This window comes from Acomys russatus, chromosome 2 (assembly GCF_903995435.1).
Source record: "Acomys russatus chromosome 2, mAcoRus1.1, whole genome shotgun sequence".
Classification (NCBI taxonomy): domain Eukaryota; kingdom Metazoa; phylum Chordata; class Mammalia; order Rodentia; family Muridae; genus Acomys; species Acomys russatus.
In genome coordinates, this window is record NC_067138.1 from 1,895,655 (window position 1) to 1,914,936 (window position 19,282).

General features: G+C 40.0%; 1 protein-coding gene across 2 annotated transcripts in view; it reads left to right on the forward strand.

Moving 5' to 3' along the window:
- Positions 1–3,139: 3,139 nt before the first annotated feature.
- The window catches only part of Zcchc7 (zinc finger CCHC-type containing 7), a 175,451-nt gene continuing 159,308 nt past the window's right edge, over positions 3,140–19,282 (forward strand). Inside the window, exons 1-2 of one of the 2 annotated variants that reach the window (XM_051157465.1) lie at positions 3,140–3,289; positions 7,818–8,439. In XM_051157465.1, the coding sequence (XP_051013422.1) occupies positions 7,842–8,439 (598 nt within the window). In that variant the 5' untranslated portion in view covers positions 3,140–3,289; positions 7,818–7,841. The remainder of the gene's footprint in view (positions 3,290–7,817; positions 8,440–19,282) is intronic. The other variant, XM_051157456.1, reaches the window with a different exon arrangement.

A 19,282-nucleotide genomic window follows, 5' to 3' on the forward strand; every position in this document is an offset into this window, starting at 1 on the left:
AATAAAGGCCCCTTGCTTTTGCCTATGGCTTCAGATTCCTGGTGGTCTTTGGGGTTCTAGCAATCTGGGTGTAACACATGCTTTGTTTGCAGTGATATAGATTTGTGTGTATGCGTACACACATGCATATGCCACACCACGCACATAGGGGACAGAGTATACCCTGGGAGTCAGATGTCTCCTTCTACCACTGAGTTGCAGGGATCTAACTCAGGTGGCCAGGCTCAGAAGGAAGCGCCTTTACCCACTAAGCCATCCCTCAGCCCTCCATGTTCATGACTGGCTGCATGAGAAACAATAAGAGGAGAGACAGGGCATGACATTATTCTCAAGAGAAACAATTAAAAACAATTTTTAAAAGGAGCTTATTTATTTTGGCTTGCGGTTTCAGTCCATCATTGGTCAGGTTGTTGACAACATGATGGCAAGAAAGCCCAGAGGGGTGGAAAACAGAGGCATCTCTCACTTTATCCCCTACCTGGATGGTACAGCTCACAGCTCCTAACTCCCTCCATTCACACCTTCCTTAGTCTTTTCTGGAAATACACAGATCATCCAGAGGAGATTTATTAATGCTTTTTCGTTCCATCAGGATGATACTCCAGATTAAGCAGTAGTTACTATACTTCTGGCATTTAGCAAGTTGTTGAATATGAGCCTGTTTCCTGTTTGTTGTTTTTGTAACTTGAGGTTAACTCTAGTAATAAAAATAACCACTGAGCACGGTGGCACAAACCTTTAGTCCCAGCACTCAGAGGGCAAAGGTAGGCAGATCTCTGAGTTCACAGCCTGTCTGGCCTACACAGTTCCAGAACTGCCAGGATTTACATAATAGAGATCCTGTCTCCTTTGTTTTTGTTTTCAAGAGATACTGTCTGAAACAATCAAACACAAATAATAGAAATCAGAACTGTGTTCTGATGCACCAACTTGTAATCCCAGCACTCGAATTCAAGGCTAGACTGGGCTTTGGAGTGAGATGCTATCTCACAAACTAACAAACAATACAACCTCAATGGTTGCTGAAATATGAAATAGATGGTAAAAAAAATAAACTAAAAGGATTATTTATGGAACTTGACAAAAATTAAGACTTTAAAAGGAAAGCATAGACAGCATCCCCTTTTACACACTTCCTGAACAGTCCAGGCATCTGTGACTTTTTTCTATGCCACTTTTCTCATCTCCTAAGGAGGTTTTCCAATTTTGCCTTTTCACAGTATCTTGTCCTTTTCCTTCCTAGCGCTTAAACATAACGGTAATCAGTTTCTGTAATTATTTTCCCCATTAAACTTCTAATCTCCTAAAACTATAACAATATAACAAGACCTTTAACTTTTTTCACCTTACCCGAATTTTCTAGCATAGCCGTACATTTTCCGGCAACCCTCTCCTTTTTTTTTTTTTCCAGCTTAAGTAAATATAGGCTTATTTTTCTAGTAATATAGAAGGCTGACAGCATGGGTTTTTTTGTTTTGTTTTGTTTTGTTTTGTTTTGTTTTTTTCTTGTTTTTTGTTCTTTTAGTTTTTCAAGACAGGGATTCTCTGTGTAGCCTTGACTATCCTGGACTTGTTTTGTAGACCAGGTTGGCCTAGAACTCACAGTGATTTGCCTGCCTTTGCCTCCCTGAAGGCTGTGATCACCTGCTTTTATCTCCCTGAGGGCTGGGATTAAAGGCATGTCACCACACCGGGCTGACAGCTAGGTTAACTATGTATCAAGGATGTTGCCGGTACTTAACTAATTTGTTATTTGTAAAGTTGCATAAATGAATTCACTGTTTTGTTTTGACTGCGGCAAGGTCTTACGTAGCCCAGGCTGTTTTTGCATGCTCTTGCGGCCAAAGATGAACTAGAATTCCTTATTTTCCTGCCTCTCAGGTGCTAGAAGGACCCATTTTATGGAACTCAGGGTCCCCTGCAGGGCAAGAAATTTACCAACTGAGCTACATCTCCAACCCCATAATTAAACTTTTTTTCTTTTCTTTCCTTTTCTTTCTTTTTCTTTTTTTTTTTTTAAGGTGTGACCAGGGGAACCAGGGCAGAAGCTGGGGAATACCATCTTCCTAGTACCAGAAGGCACAGGCCTTTCAGTAGGGCAGCTCTTCAAGGTTCATAAACGCAGACGTGTAGGCTCAATTCTTTTAGCAAATATATTTTATTGCGAACGTATTAACCGAGAGTACCTCACTTATAACCCGACTAACCCAAACAATAGGAAAAGGAGATTAAAGAATACAATAATGAAACCGTAAGGATATCAGTTCTGCGGAACAATTCTCCTGGCGTTGCCAGCAGGATTTCTTCTGGTGGAACCTGGGGTAACCAGAACCTGGAACCTCCCTCGAGCGGTTCTTCTCTCTTGGAGGGTCTCGAAGTTGAGTGGTGAACAGCCAAAACTACCCCAAGTCTCCAAAGGCCCCGCCTCTTGTTTTTGGCTCATTGTTATACCTCTTCTCCGAATTACTTCAAGGATGTTTTTTACCTGGTTAATAACCAATCTCCCCAACATGGTGGTTCGACTACTAAGGGGATAAATATCACCTGCTCTCACAAGTCTTTTCTCCTCCCCCATGTTTATCTATCCTTCACATAAGCACCCCAGCATGCGCTTTACACTACCGGGGTGGCGGGGGGGGGGGGGGGGGGAGAAGAGGGAGGGAGGGCAGAGAGAAAAGTCAGCCCAGACACTCGCAAAAGAAGCCTTTTCCCAAGCAGGCATTCCCAGGGTCCCTCTGAAGCCACCTATCTACCCCAAGCCCTGGACTAAATCGCACCTCCACCCTAAAAGGTTTCAGATCCGCTCTGGACCACGTGCTACTACTACGAGGGTGTCACCCTGAGCGAGAAAAGAGACCGCCTTGTCCACCCGCCCAAAGTATCATGGGAGTTGTAGTTTTCTTTTCTGCTCCTAAGAAAGTGAGCTCACACTAACTTTTGCCCTGCAAGTAACATGTCTTTTGTGTAACTCAATAATGTAAAATATTCATCATAATTTTTCAGCAGAGATATTTCTCAAAAGAAAGGATGATGGAAACAGAACAAAACCAAACTCAAAGTTTATAGGCGGAGAAAGCAAAAGGTTAATAGGTGTTACGCATGCGCTTGGACGACTCGCAGGTTGGGCGGAAGGACAGCTCCCCAGAGCTGTGTTTTCCCCGGAAGTACCTTCTCCTCTCTGGAGTCCGCGCGGACGCCGCTTCCTTACCTCATTTGTCCTCGCCCCTCCCCGTTCCTCTACGTGTTTCGGTTCCTGGTTGGTGCTTCCTGGTCGCAGCCGCGGCAGTGAGTATGTGTGTGACGGACCCCAAGCGGTCCGCGTCCGGGGGACCCCTGCCCCGCCTCCGCCTCCGCCTCGGCCGCGGGGCCGTGGAACTAAATGCGTGTCCCTCCCTGGCCGTCGCCTCCCGCTCCTTCGTGGTGCAGTGCGGTGCAGCGCAGGGAATGGCCTCCCCGCTCCGTGCTGCCCCACGAGGCTCAGCGGCCGGGCTGAGGGTTTGGCGGGTCTATGACCCCGCGGCCCGAGTCCTGGGCTTGGGAAAGGCTGGGGTGGCGATGGACCGCACGGCCACTTCTTTTCTATCTGCTTACCCCCACGGTTCACCTGTCCCGGGATGGCGGGCCAGTCCGTAAACGTGGACGCCTCCCTTAGCAGAGGGAAACCTGGCCTTCGAGAGCGCGTCCGGTCCGGGGCCACCTTAAGCTTGTGCTGTCAAGAAGCCGCTGCAGGAGTGGACACAAAGAATCTGGCAACTGTGCCCCGTTCCTTATATAAAGCCATTAGACCCAGAAGATCTTTCTTAAGATAAGCCTTAACCTCCCACACCCTAACAGCAGACAGTTGTAATCAACTTTAGGCAAGAGCCGCCGCCTTTACAGTGGGAAAACCGTGCCTGGGAGTTGGCTGGCCTGAGTTCCAGCCCTCAACGATTAGCTGCTGACGTCCCAAATACCTTGAGTTTCTCGCGATTTCAAGATTGAAGGAAGGAACATTTCAGGGCCTTTAAGCCCATTGGATAATTTTCTGAGTCTGTTAATCACAAGTATAAAGTCACCCTTAATTTAATGACTAGGCTTCCTTCAAAAGTTCTTGACTTCGTTTTGAATATTTGGGCCTTAAGTTAAGCCGTGAATATTTAAGATAGTGTTCCGCTTTGGGTACAGTTAAGTTGTCACCTAGTCGGATGATGAGGGATGACCTGAATAAGAATTGGAAATAAAAATTGTGTAACTACAAGGTTAAGCGTGCGTGGGAAAAGAACAGCCGCTAATAGGGAAAGACATTGTTTCCAGATAGCGTCCCAAGAGTAGTTGGAAGTTAGCCGGAGTAAATTTAGCATACTCTTCTTCCATAGAGGCGTGGTGGTTCTTTCTTTTTGATGTGTCGAGTTGGATTCTTAACCTCTTTTCATTGGAAATGGCTGTAACATTTCAAAAATGGGCAGACAATTTAATTCTTGTAAGTTTGATTTTGATTTTGTTTCTCCTGCCCATTGTGAGTAGCACACTAAGATTCTTGTAAGTCATAAACCTAAGTTGAGAATAAACTGTATTATTCAGTTTATCCACTGACAACTGCAGATTTAAAAATCCAGCCATGGAGCTGGTTTCCAGCTCCAGGTGGGCCACCAGCTTAGCATGCCCGCATGCTGGATGCAGTACCCACCACACAAAATGAATAAAACCAAATTCTAGGCTTACGTCTTCCTGAGATGACCCATGGCATCCAGAAGGCAGATCTAAGCTAGAGATACTGTGGAAGGAAGTGAAAAGCAAAAACATTTCTCTAAGGAGAAATACCAGCCTTAAAGTCTTGGTAAATTCTGAAGACTTAAGTAACCTTTGAAATTCAGTGACTGAATGCTCCTGTGTCCCGTACCCCCACCTCCTCCTTTCTTTTAACAGTGAGTGGTTTAGTGTTATTTCTTTAGATAAGCTTCATTCCCATTTCTGGTATTTTAGGTTTTAAAATATGACCAGTCTCCTGTCATCTCAGTGCTTTGATAAAGTCTTTTGCTTATTTACTTTGGGGCGTGGGGTACAGAAGGGTTGACTCAGGATCTCTTGTACCTTAAGCTGACTTGGAATTTACTAAGTAGCCAAGACTTGCCTTGAACTCCTGATCTTTCTGCTCCCATTTCCCAAATGCTAGCATTACTGTGTGGCCCCGTGCCCCACCACACAGGGCTTTGAAGGAGGTTTTTAAATACTAAATTTAAATGTCTTTGTCTCCTTCTAGTTAAAATGTCTGTTCCAGGTTTTTTCCCTATGGGAAGTAAATGAAAGTGTCAAGGGAAGTGTGTGTGTGTGTGTGTGTGTGTGTGTGTGTGTGTGTGTGTGTATGCATATGTACTTCACACTCATCTCTGAGTATACTTTTTAAAACTTAAGTGAATTTATTTATAATCAACGTTGTAACAAACCAAAACAACTTGAGGCAAGCCTTACCCATGGCATTCATGAACCACATAAATAGGAGAGGGCATGTTATGCCAGAACACAATTTTCAAGTACAGAAGGCACAAAATCCTCTTAACAGCCATAGGGGCTAAATTGTTAAATTCATTTTTCTACATTTCATGGGAAGAGATAAATCCTTAGACGCAAAGAAGTCAGTTTTTATTATGGCTCTGTAGTTTATTTTTGGCATACAGTCACAGGTGGGCCTATGTTCTGCTCTTAATCCCTTTCCTTTGGGATGACTCCAGGAGTAGGACAAATTCGTAATTCTGTAATTTAGCTCTTTAATTTTTTTTTTTCTGTGCTGCCTGGAATTAGGTTTTATCTTAAGTCCACACTGGATCCTCAGGATGGATCCACTGAGGATTTTTGAAGGAAGCATAATTCCTTTGACTTCTTTTAAAATTAATTTGCCTATTAAATAAAAAAGGAAAGAATTCATCTTTCATTTTAATTCCTCTGAGGCTAGCATTTCAATATAAACCGATAAATGTCACGAGCATTGTTATTCAGACAGCCACATTCAACGTGTATGACAATAACAGCACAGCCACCTGAAAGAGGGGTGGGGAGGGGACAAGGATATTGTATCCTTTGAAAGAAAAAAGATATTAATTTTATTTTGTTCTGGTTTTTTGTTTGTTTTTGGTGTGGTGTGTGTGTGTGTGTGGTGTGTGGTGTGTGTGTGTGTGGTGTGTGTGTGTGTGTGGTGTGGTGTGTGTGTGTGTGTGTGTGTGTGTGTGTGTGTGTGTGTAAATAGGGTCTTCCAGCTCTGACTGACCTGAGAACTCCTTGACCTCCTGCTTCCTCTGGTAGTAGTGCTGGGGTTACACCAAAAGTCATTCCTTTATTTCTGGAAAACAACACCCAGACTCCAGCTTGAGCGTAGTACAGTTTTGGCTCTTAGATTCTTGGGGCTGCTGGTTCTCTTAGCAAAGCAGGCATAGCACCTTCATGTTCGGGCAGAGACTCAAACCTCTGAAAACCTTCCTTAACTGTCTCTGTGGAGCTAAGAGTGGAAGGAAGAATAAGTTGGCATTGTTCCTTTCTCCTGGTGTTTAGGCAAGCATGCTTTACTTTCCCCAGAGCTATTATTTTGATCAGCACTCCATTGGTAGATAATTGAAACATCTACTGTCTAGATATTTGGTTAATGCTTTGGAACAATTAAAGACAACTGAGAAATTATTCTATCACAATTTTTATATTCTTGACATGTGTTGGGGTTGGTGGGGGGGCTACAGAACAAAGGCTTAATGATAGAACTCATGTTTTCAAACATTTATAAACATCTCCAAATAGTAGCTGCTCTGCTTGGCTATTGTGATCTATTGTTTAACTAAGTGCACAGGGTACCTGTCCTCCTGGGATTGTGATCTGTACTTCTGGGACATTTACATTGAATAAATAATTAGAAATGTGGTGAGTGTTTTATAAAGTACTTTGGAAGCCTCTGGTGAGAAGTACTGTTAAAACTGGGTTGAAAGATGCAAGGATTCTGGGCATGGTGGCGCACGCCTTTAATCCCAGCACTCGAGAGGCAGAGGCAGGCAGATCACTGTGAGTTCGAGGCCAGCCTAGTCTACAAAGCGAGTCCAGGACAGGACAGCTAGGGCTATACAGAGAAACCCTGTCTTGAAAACCAAAACAAACAAATAAATAAATAATAAAAGAGAGCTTGGCAACTTGGTATACTTTAATTCCAGCACTCAGGTGTTTGAGGCAGAAGGATCACTTTGAGTTCAAAGTTAGCCTGTCTCTATATAACAAGACCCTAAAGAAAAGAAAAGGAGAAGAAAAATATGGATAGAGTAAGGAAAGACACTTTTTAGGAGTCTTAGCAGTTTAGAGAACAAGTGTTCACTATCTACCAGTGGATCTCAGACTGCTCTTTTCTAGTATTTCTTGAGGATATTTGCACTAATGCAGTTCAGTCTGCTGGTAGTAATTCTTATTTGAGAGGTCTGAGTGTCCTTGTAGTTCAGTGATTCTCAACCTGTGGGTCATGAGCCCTGTGGGAGTTGAATAACTTGCATATCAGAAAGCCCATATGTCAGATATTTACATTGTAATTTATAGGAGTAGCAAAATTGCAGCTATGACGTAGCAACAAAATAATTTCATAATGCAGCATGAGGAACTGTATTAAAGGGCCACAGCATTAAGAAGGTTGAGGACCACTGTTTTGGTGGGCAGAAACAGGATTTATAAATTCATTGAAAAGTGATATTAAGGAAAAAGATTTTAATATGTTGGGAAATACGATAGCCATCAAAATCATCTCTGGGGTGGTAGGCACTTACTGGACAAGATCATAGTTTTTAAAATACATTCTTTTATTATTTTCTTTTTTACAGCATTAAGGCAACTGACTTTCCATAATGTTTGGTGGCTATGAGACCATAGAAGCATATGAAGATGATCTTTATCGTGAAGATTCATCTAGTGAACTCAGTGTTGATAGTGAGGTGGAATTTCAGCTCTATAGCCAAGTTCATTATGCCCAGAGTACACATCATGCCGACACTGAGGAACGGGGTGAGGAGAACTGTGAGAATTCTGACACAGCGAATAGTCCACCAAACCAGAAGAACTTAATCATCCTTTCAGATAGTGAGGTCATCCAGCTATCAGATACATCAGAAGTCATCACAGTGTCTGATGAGGATAGTATTTATAGATGTAAAAGAAAAAATAGTACAGTCCACGCACAAGAAAAGACCCAAAGTCCTGCTTCTCTTCATTCCAATAAAGCGGCTAAGAAATGCAAGAAGGATAGTGAGGCGCCTGGCCCCGAGGAGGCATCAAGTGTGGTCCGAGAGGTCATGGTCATAGAGGTCAGTTCAAGTGAGGAGGAAGAAAGTGCCGTTTCAGAGAATGAAAACGTGGAAAGCTGGATGCTCCTGGGATGTGAGGAAGATGATAAAGACAGTGACATCCTTCTCAACCTTGTGGGATGTGAAAACACCGGTGCTGAAGGTTAGTATCATACTGACTACTTGAAAAGTGCTAACATCTTAATTAGAGGAGCACTGCTCTTCCTAGGAAGAAGACCAGTAAGGTCTGATCCATTTCATTTCTCATTTTTTGGTCTTGTTTCTCATGAGACTCTCCTATCAGAGGCTACCCTAGTGGTACTTTTTCTGACTATGATAAAGAATACATCAAAGTATCAGGGAAACTGCTTCTACTATAAGCAAGTTCATAGCATTTCTTCATGTTTGGTTTAAGTCATTCTAGACTGAAATCGTAGTTCTTTTCTCTGTTTGTTGACACAGGTGAGTATTCCAGCTTTGTGCTCTTATTTGGCCTTCTCTGTTGGAACTGCCTCTTACGTAGTTTGCTTATCCGTGAGTTAGCCAGGGAACAAGTATGTGGGATGCCTAGTACACTAAAGGCAGAAGACACAGGATTGATATTTCAGGAACTCCAGATCCAGTAAGACAGGCGAAACGACAGGTTAAAATTCTGCAGTAGATTATAGGAGAAAATACAAATTTCAAGTGCCACGCTCTTGAAGAGAAAGCTTTTGGTGTTAAGTTTTGCTCCCTCTGTCACATTGGTACCACTGGGTGTTCTTAGTAGTTCTCTTCCTTTCCTTCCTCTCTGCCTAATGCCAAGTATTTACAGTTGTTTTCTTACCTGGTTTTCTTTTACCCTGCCCTGCACACTAGTAGTCTTGAGGTATTCTGTGACTCATAGTGTTTCAAAGCCTTCCGTGCCTCCCTACTGTTTCTGAAGAAATGATGACATTAAGTACTGATCATGCTTGGATCTCCAAGGAGGGACAAACTTTTTGGGAGGGGGCAGGGAGAGTGGGTTGTTTTTTTGAGGTAGGGTTTCTCTGCAGCCTTGGCTGTCCTGGAATTCACTCTGTAGACCAGCCTGTCCTTGAACTCAGAGATCCACCTGATCCTGCCTCCTGAGTGCCGGGATTAAAGGTATGTGCCACCACAGCCTGATTCAAAAAAAAGATTTTTTTTTTTTTTAAAAAGGAATTAGGTAGGCAGTGTTTTAGGCTTCGAGGCTATAAAAATTTTAAGTATTCGACCTTTTGTTGCAAAGTTGCGTTGCATAATACTTAAAGGAATGGAGCTGAGGATGTACTCATTTTGTAGAGTACCTACCTATCATGTGTGAACGCCGAGGCTTCATCTCCAGCACTGTATAAAGCAGTTGTGCTGACGTACACTTGGAGCCCCAGGGTTTGGAAGTGGAAGCAGGAGGGCCAGGAGTGCCCAGTCAGCTGTGGTTACAGAGCAGATTTGAGGCCAGCCTCAAATAAGTGCAATACTGTTTTAAAAAGAACATGGGGGAGGAGGACGAGGCTATCGGGGGTGGGGGTGGCTAGGGAGGCAACGAGGGAGGGGGCTACAATCGGGAGTGTAAAGTGAACAAATTAAAAAAAAAAAAAAAAAGATATGGGGGTGGCTATTCCAATAAGATCTTACTTAGAAAACAGGTAGCTAGTTAGTGCAGGCTATAGTTTGATGAGCCTCAGAATTTGGTCACAATAATAATAATAATGGTGTTGTTGGTAGTAGTAGTGGTAGTAGTGGTTATTTTTGTTTTACAGCAGAATCAAATGAAGTCTCTGTGAATAAGGGAGAAATCATAATGTTTCTAGGCAGAAGGGAAGACACTTAGAGACTAAACCTGTTTGCTAGACCAGGGATATTTTGTAAGATGAGATTGGCTGCGTGCTGTGAGGAAGCTCTCTGGAAGATGGTCTGTCCCTTCAGAACAGTTGATGGGTCCCACGATGGCGATAGTTTTATTTTCAGTATCTGGTAATTGAGAAATTGTGTATTAGTAAGCAGCTGCTAATGCTCTCTTACAAGACTCTACCTTACTCATCACAACACTGTCGTTGGTTAATGCACATATGCGGGAGATGGTCTTTATATGACTGGGTACCCAAGCTGTAATTAATTGTTTAACTCCCCAGGAGTTTGGAGCTCAGAGATTGGAATTCATTAAACTAACACACCAGCAATAAAATAATAAAGATTGCTTAAAAGTAGTGTTTAGTCAAAATTAAAATAAGATAAACTTCTGGTTTATATTATTAGTCACTTTGAAGGATACCTTTTTTTTTTTTTAATAATACTTGGTAGTTTAAAGTGACAGAAACCCAATGGTCTTCTCTTTAATTAGTTTCTTGTCAGGTTTCTGATATTTTTGCTGAGTATTTCCATTTGGTGCCTTGGTTTTAGATTTAACATACTGAAGAGAAAGTTTGCCTTTATTTTGTAATGGATCTCTGCCGGTTTAAGGATTTGCAGAGATGGTAAAGCTAATGGCAGTGTATGGGTAATTTGTGAAAACATAAACGAGGCACTGACTTTGTGAAAGAACTTAAAATGGGAAAGGGTGCCCCTGAGAGAGAAGTGTGGGGACAGGGCTGCCTTTCTCTTTTGCATGATGAGGGAACCCAGTTGGAGAGAAGGTTTCCATAAGGGGGTTAATAAAGGCAGGTGTGGTTACAAAAAGTATAAGTGAGGAGATTTGTTTATTTGTAAATTTTTATTATTAAAAATTACATTTTTAGTTTTTAATTTATATATATATATATATATATATGTACATATGTGTGTGAGTGCATAAGTTTGGGCTTGTGAATGCCATGGCATACTTGTGGAGGCAAAGAACAACTTACAAGAAAGTTAGTTCTCCGCTTGTGTCTTGTTGGTCCTGGGATCCAATACAAAGCTGCCTCACCAGCTCTCATTCATTAAAATGGTTTAAGTGCTGGGGCATGAAAAGGAAAGATGGTGCTAATAGCACTAACTGTACAGTCTGAGAACCTTGTGAAAAAAGGAATGATTAAAATACAGATTGGCATAGAAACACAGAAATGCACTTATTTTCAACCAGAGATACAAGTTTTTTCATTGAAGAGACAAACATAGGAAGAAGCTGAGTAATTTTGTAGAAGTTTCAGCAGGCTGGATTTAAGTCTTTCCAAATTCTGATAGTAGACTTTACTGAAATTTTGTGTTTTATAAATGAATACAGTTAGTGAGTTTGAACTAGTATGTAAGTATGAAAGACTATGACATGCATACATATTTTGCATTTTCCCCTCTAGGTATAATTTCACAGAGGATTCATGTGTGCTATAGATTTTTAGCAATCTCAATATATATGTATGTACATATACATTTCTATTTATTTTTTTCTATCATTAAGTTAAGGACGTCTACATTTTTATTCAAAGGAAAGACTATAAAATTTTCTCTTTGGCATGTTGCCAGCATCACCATTTTTGAACTTTGGGGCAGCTGTTAAATACAATTAGTGATATTTAATACACACTTTGTGATGTCATGGCTTACCTGAGAACTGAGAGGGCTATTGAGGGGCTAGGAGACTGGTAATGTATGCAACATGGATATGTTGGACAGAGGGATGATTCTTGCAAACCAATAGACCAGGATTGTGGCCAAGCGACTCAGAATGGCATATGGTTTTAAATTAATGCATTAGTTATTTCTGTAATTTTCTATTTAATGTTTTTTTAGATTGTAGTTGACTATGTGTAACATACTTTGGAGACCAACCCATGGATATAGGAGGACTTCTGTGTTAGACAAGCATGTCTGCTGTTGGGAGAGAAGATATACCAAAAGAAACAAGCATGTCTTCATTGGGGTTGTGATGTCAACCATTGTTTGCATAAGACACCCACATGATAGAGACAATAGGCGCTTTAGGAATTATTTTCCTTGGCTAGAAAGAGGGTGTTATAGCTGTAGCAATAATGGCTAATTCTGCTCTGGAGATTTTTATTAGAGATAGAATGTTGTAATGGTTTTCAGTGTTCTATAAACCGGCTTCAACAATGATTCATAGTTGACATAGGTCTTAGAACTTGGAACTGATTTTTTTTTTATCTATAATTCTACGCTTCTACCATTATTTTGAAGCAGATCATAGGCATAATGCCATTTCATTCATACATACAGTGTATGTTTCACATTGTAAAACTTTCTGAAAGGAAAATTCATCTTTAAAAAATGTAATTATCATCACTCCCAAACAACTTGCTAATAACTGTTTTATCATCAGAGGTCTAGTCACAGTCACAGAGTGTCTCCTAGTTTTTCCCCTTGGAGTCAGTTTGGATTATACCTGATCTGTATGTTGCCATTTGTTGCTGATTTAAATGTCCTTTAATTTATAGGTTACCCTTTATCTCCTCTGCTTTCTCTTTTAATTCTTTGTAATGTAGTTACAGGAATTGGATTGCTTTCCCTCTAGAATTTCCGATATGTGTATTTTGTTTTGTTTAGTATATCTTACTGTCTTGCCTATTTCCTGTGACTTATTTCCCTTTTACTTACCTTATTACTTTGGTACATAGGTCCATCTGTTCATTTTGCTTTTGGTGCATTTATTTTCAGACTTATTTTTTAAAAATGCATTTAAAAATTTATTGAGATTATACTACCTTTCCCTCTCCAAACCTTCCCATGTTATACACCACTTGCTTTCTTTCAAATTCATGCCCTTTTTCCCCTTAATTGCTGTTATATATGTGTGTTGTTGTTATATGTGTGTATGTGTACGCGCATTTGTATCCCTAAATATATAAATACAATCTGCTTAGTTCATACACTGTCACTTGCACGTATGTATGTTGTCAGGGTGACCGTTGAACAACCAGTTGGTGTCCTCTTTCCAAAGGCTTTTCCTCCCACTCTAGCATCCTTTAGTTGCCTGTAGTTCCTTGTGAAGGCTGAGGCTTCCTGGTCACTCTCCCACTTGACCCTCCACTTCAGCATCTCTATTGTTTCCATTGTTGAGCTCATGTGTAGGCAGTCTTGTTGGTGAGACATCATGAGTATAGCTTCGGACATTTCTAGAAGACAGTCTCACAGTAAATTCCGTAATCCTCTGGCTTTTACAGTTTTCTCACCTTCCCTTCCAGTGACTTCGGAGCCCTAGGTGCAGGAGCTGTGTTGTAGATGTAGCCGTTGGGACTTGGCTCCACAGCTCTGCACTTGTGATTGTTGTGGTTTTCTGTAATGGTCTCTTTCTGTCGCAAAGAGATATTTCCTTGATGAGGGGTAGGAACTATATTTATTTGTGGGTATAACAATAACTATTTAGAGTGTAGTTAGGAATTATACTGGTGAAGATTATCTTTTTCAAGTTTACTTTTGTCTTATAATTATATAAAATTTTTTAGTTTCTAAATTCAAATCAACAAAACAAGGTAAAGCCTATTCAGTCAGATAAGCCTATCTTAAAGCCTCCACCCTGTTCCTGTTCTTACCCTATGGATACAGTTAAGAAAAAAACAAAACAAAACAAAGGCTTTCTCTTTGTGCTAAAATAAAAACAAAAAACCATGTTTATGTTTTGTGCTCTCTCTTTCCCTTTGTTAAATAGGATACATTATCACACTATTCTACCTTTTTTCTTTTAATAGTATGCAATAGAACTAAATTTCCATTGTTATGTAAAGATCTTTCTCATTTATAAGACTATATCTTACGCTGAGCCATGCTGATCATTATAGATGTGTGGTGGTTTCTGAATTTTGGTAAAGAATAACTTCAAATAGTTAATGAATGATAAACTTCTTACAATATTAAAATGAATTTTAAGCAAATGAATAATAGTGCAATTACAATTGAAGATGCATGCTTTAGTTCTGTTTTTGCTGTTAATGCCTCTTTCTCATTTCATAATTTTAAATGCTACAGATTGAGCAAAAATTAAATAGCTTCAGGATTTAGAAAAAATATGCCCTTTGAAGAATGAAGAGTCTGGCATTTTAACTTGAAGCCATGTTAATTTCTATCTTGAGAATGTGATGGTCTAGAAGATCTGTGTTAATGCTTAGCATATCCAGTTTGGCCCACATTGTGGATACAGAAGCAAGTAAGTCCTAAGTGAATTTAAACACATTTCTGCCTTTGCTACTAGTTTTCCTTTCCATAGCTATTTGAAGTTGAAATGAAGTCATGGCTTGGTTAATGTGAAATCATGGGTTCTGAAATTGAGCTACACTTACGTCTTTGAAAACTTAGGAAAAATAAGAATTTTGACACTTCTCTCTCTCTCTCTCTCTCTCTCTCTCTCTCTCTCTCTCTCTCTCTCTGTGTGTGTGTGTGTGTGTGTGTGTGTGCGCGCGCTAATAAGTTTAGGTGGAATTTCATAAGGTGAGGAACTCATGCAGAGCCCTAGCTGAGTTCCTGAGACTTTCTAGACTCTCAACCAAGAGTTGAAACTGAAAACAATAAGTTGAATGGACACCTCTTTGTTTATTTATATTCTTTTTCTTTTCTTTTTTCCTGAGACAGGGTTTCTTCTGTGTAGCCCTGGCTGTTCTGGACTCACTTTGTAGACCAGACTGTCCTCGAACTCTCAGTGATCCTCCCGCCTCTGCCTCTCGAGTGCTGGGTTTACAGACGTGTACCACCACGCCTGGCACCTATTTAAATGTAAGGTTTTTTATCTTGCCTTTTTTTTTTTTTTAATTCCTTGATCATTTCACACATGTGTACCAAGTATCTGAATCATTGAGGACCACCAGCCTCACTTTCCTACCTCATATTTTCCTAGCATCTCTCTCTTACCTTCATGTCCTCTTCTTTTTAGTTTTCAAATATTTCAATTATTTGATTTGATTTGGGCCTTGACATACACAATTTTTGTCTTGAATCCATCTCTGCCTTGCCTGTCTGATGCCTGTTCACCCTTCAGGAATCATTTTAAAGTTTACTGGATGAAGTCCAGGTTATAACTTCTCAGTTATTAGGTGTCAAAGTCCACAGTTGACTAGCTATGACTTGAGATAAACAAATTGTCTCTAGTATGACTATGTACGTAATATATCTCCATATATTCCTTCAATAAAGTTTATTTGATTTGGGAGCATTTTCTAATCTACTAGCTTATGAGACAGTCGTAATTTATCCCTTCCTTAGGAAGGTGTCAGGGTTTAAGGGTTGTCATGTAGTCTCTTTCTTTAGAAGCCTTAAAATGCCTGATAATATAGAAAACGCACTGATGTATTAGAATACATTTTTGCAAGTACAAGAGGTGTTTTCCAGTGCCACACATAATCATCCTATATGAATATAATATTTTAAACACTGTTGGGTGCTGTAGAGGTGGCTTGGTAGTTAAGAGCACTTGTTGCTCTTGTCCAAGTCCAGAATCTACGTGTTGGTTTGTATCTGTAGCTCAGGTTGTAGGGTACTCAAAGTCCTCGCCTGACATTCATGGGCACCAGGCATACAGATGCTACATGTAATAAAGAGTAAAAAAGCTCAGTCAGTAAAGTGCTTGCCATGCAGGCATGAGGACATAATTGTGATCCTTAGCACCTGAGCCAAAAGCCTGGTATAATTGCATGCACTTGTAATTCCAGCCCTGGGGAGGCAGAGACTCCTTAGCATGATTGACAAGAACCAGGTCCCAACAAGAGACCTGTCTGAAAAAAAACAGCACACACAGTGTCTGAAGAACAACATCCAAGGGTGCTCTCTGGCCTCCACACATGTGATATGTGCACATGTACATGAAAATACCCACATAGAGGGGAGAGAGAGTGGTAGGTACATCCAACTGAGAAAGCTTGCTATTTTGGTGTGGTTCCTCATGCGTAGACCAGAAGGCTAAGGCAGGATCTCAAGTTTAAGACCAGATTGGGCTACATACTGAAACCTTGCCATAAACCAGTGCACAGGCTGGGTGTGATGCTTCATGCCTTTTATCCTAGCACTCTAGAGGTAGGCTGTGAGTTCAAAGCCAGACTGGTATATATAGCCAGTTGTGGCTACATATAGAGACCCTGTCTCAAAAGAAACAAAGCAAAACAAAACAAAAATAAGCAAGAACTTTTACTTTGTAGGCAAAGTACAAGACTCAGTTGAAAAGTTCAAGTAACATGCAAGAAAGAAATATGACTATATGGTACCATTCATGTTATTTATGGCTAGACGTGTTTTAATAGCATGTCTTTTCACACAGCTATCTTAACTGGAGTGAGAGCAGATGTTTATGTTCTGGATGCTGTGGAAGATTTCTTGGTTAGGATTTTCTTTGTCGCTGCCTGCTTCTTGTCTCTGTTTCTCCCATTCATTTTCCTGTGAAAATATAGCTGGACCCAGATGGTGAGGGCCCACACCTTTAATCCCAGCGAGTGGATCTCTGAGCTCAAGACCAGACTGGTTTACAGAGTGAGGTCCAGGGCAGCCAGGGCTGCAAAGAGAAAACCTTTCTTGAAAAACCAAAAAAGAAAAGAAAAGGAAGTATAGTTGGATATTTTATTTAGTTTTCTGGAAGACAGATTGTTTGCACTGTGCACTATAATTGTAGTTGGACCAGGTACTATAAGTAGTTAAGGGACATGACCACCTATTTAAGAACTATCTGATACAGGTCTTTAAAAAAAATTTTTTTTAAAGATTTATTTAATTGTTTTATGTGTGATTACACTGTCTTCACACCAGAAGAGGGCATTATGGTCATTTTATATAGATGGTTGTTACCTGCCATGTGGTTGCTGGGAATTGAACTCAGGACCTCTATAAGAGCAGCAAGTGTTCTTAACCGCTGAGCCATCTCTCTAGCCCCTTAGAATTTCTTTCTTTCTTTCTTTTCCGAGACAGGGTTTCTCTGTGTAGCCTTGGCTGTCCTGGAATCCCTTTGTAGACCAGGCTGGCCTTGAACTCACAGAGATCCACCTGCCTCTGCTTCCCGAGTGCTGGGATTAAAGGCGTGCACCGCCACGCCCGGCCAGAATTTCTTTAAATGATTATTTTGTGTGTAAAGGCGTTTTGCCTGTATGTATGTCTGGTCACCATGTGCATGCCTGGTGCTCCCAGAGACCAGATCAGAGCATCAGATCCCCTGGAGCTGGAGTTCTAGAGGATGGTAAGTCACCTGTGGTTGCTGGGAACCAAACTTGAACCCTCTGAGGAGTAGCCAGTTCTCTTAACCACTGAGCTCTCTCTCCAGCCCCTTTATGCAGAGCTTTTGAAAGTAGAACATTAAATATATATATAATTTTGGCTTTTTACAGGTTATTGTCTTCTTTAATAGTTTGAGAATAGGAAAGAAACTAAATTGTTTTGTTTGGGATCATTAATAAATTAAGCTTTACTTTTTTAGGTTTTTAAGGTAGTATTTTCCTCCTTTTCTTCATTCATCAACTTAATTTCAGTAATTACAGTTTTTATGACATCCTAGGCTTAATTTGGTTATAAAAATATATAAAAATGAGTTGCCATTTGACATCTTTTCATGGATGTATAGTTTAATATCTGTCTTACAATTAAAAAGTAGCCACATGCTAGAGCTCCAGTGACCAGGAACATCAAGGCCTCCCTCCCTAGTGTGTTCGGCCTTTGTAAGCGTGGACTACACAATTCCTGACACTGCTTTGAGCTCTGTCTCTAGTTGTACATGTCACCTTCCACTTAGCTGTTGTAAGGGCATCTTTTTTAAATTTTATTTCTAATTACCATAATGACTTGAGCTGTGTTATGCAGTCTCCCATGGTGAAGTTGTCATAGGAAGAGAAGAAATAAAAATGTTCAGATTCAACTTTGCTTATGAATGGGGTGAAGTTTAAAAGCCTCTTATGGCTATTGTTCAGCAGACTACAAATCTTATTGGAAACCCATGAAATCCAAGGCAGCTTTGGGTTGGATTTTCATAGCATTTTGGAATGCTGATATTGTGTATCATTAATTTTACTGTGATCTCACTGTAGACCAGCAGCTTTGGTGTGCATTCTTTCAAGGTCAGTTCATGGCTTTCACTCCAAATTCACTTACCGCTGTTTAAAAAAATACATGAAATACCAAGGAAGAGAATTAAATTTTGCTTTTGGAAAACATTTAGTAACTGGCCTTAATTTTCATAGATATACTAAATTTAATAGAAATTGTTATGTAGAAAACTACCTTGATATATATTTATTGAACTAATAGATTTAGTACAGTTGCTATCTAAAATGTTAATTTGTCTGTAGGTTTGCTTGTTGCTTTTGAATGAAAAAGCATAAAGCTGAGGGGCAATATTTTCATTCTTGTCATAGGAACTCAAGTCCTGATGTGTTTAGGTGGAGTGTTCAAATTAATTTTCAGATAGGTTCTTGCTATAAAAACAGTCTACTGTATATAAAGATCACTTGTATAAGATTACTAAGTGATAGGATATTTTCACGGGCAGAATATAAATTTTATACGAAGGCACATGTTTAGATTATGAAACCTTTTTCAAAAGAAATACAAGAGGATATTTAATTCGTTTTTTTTCCCCATGAGCATAAAGGCCATTCATATAATTCCTTTATAGATTTTATTTTTAGGACTTTGCTAAATTTATGTTCAATTTCAAGTAATTTGTTACTTTCTTAAATACTCCCATTGTGGTTAATAATGAAGCATTGATGGAAGTTTCTTGGTATTAGGAAATTCTCTTTGTTTGGTTATATAGTAAAGGTACTGTGATTAGATTTGGGCGTTTTCAATTACTTACCTGGTTGACACTTTTGCTAAGAAAAAGAGATAAACATTTTAGTTGAGCATCCACTGTGTGTTAAGGCCACATTTTCTTTTAAGTTATACAGAGCACGTAAAGATATGCCTTTGATTTGCTTTCTCATTTGAGTCTTGATCCGGTCACATTGTCTCTGGTATAATTTTGAAATAAAATTTTTCTTTCTAGAACCCGTTTGGATTCAAGGAATGGATGAAACAAATTATCTAAGTGATTCTTAGTATGTTAAATGTATAACTTTGATTTCTGGGACAAATTCTTAACCTTAGAATTTCAGCTTTTGCCAGTTTTGAAA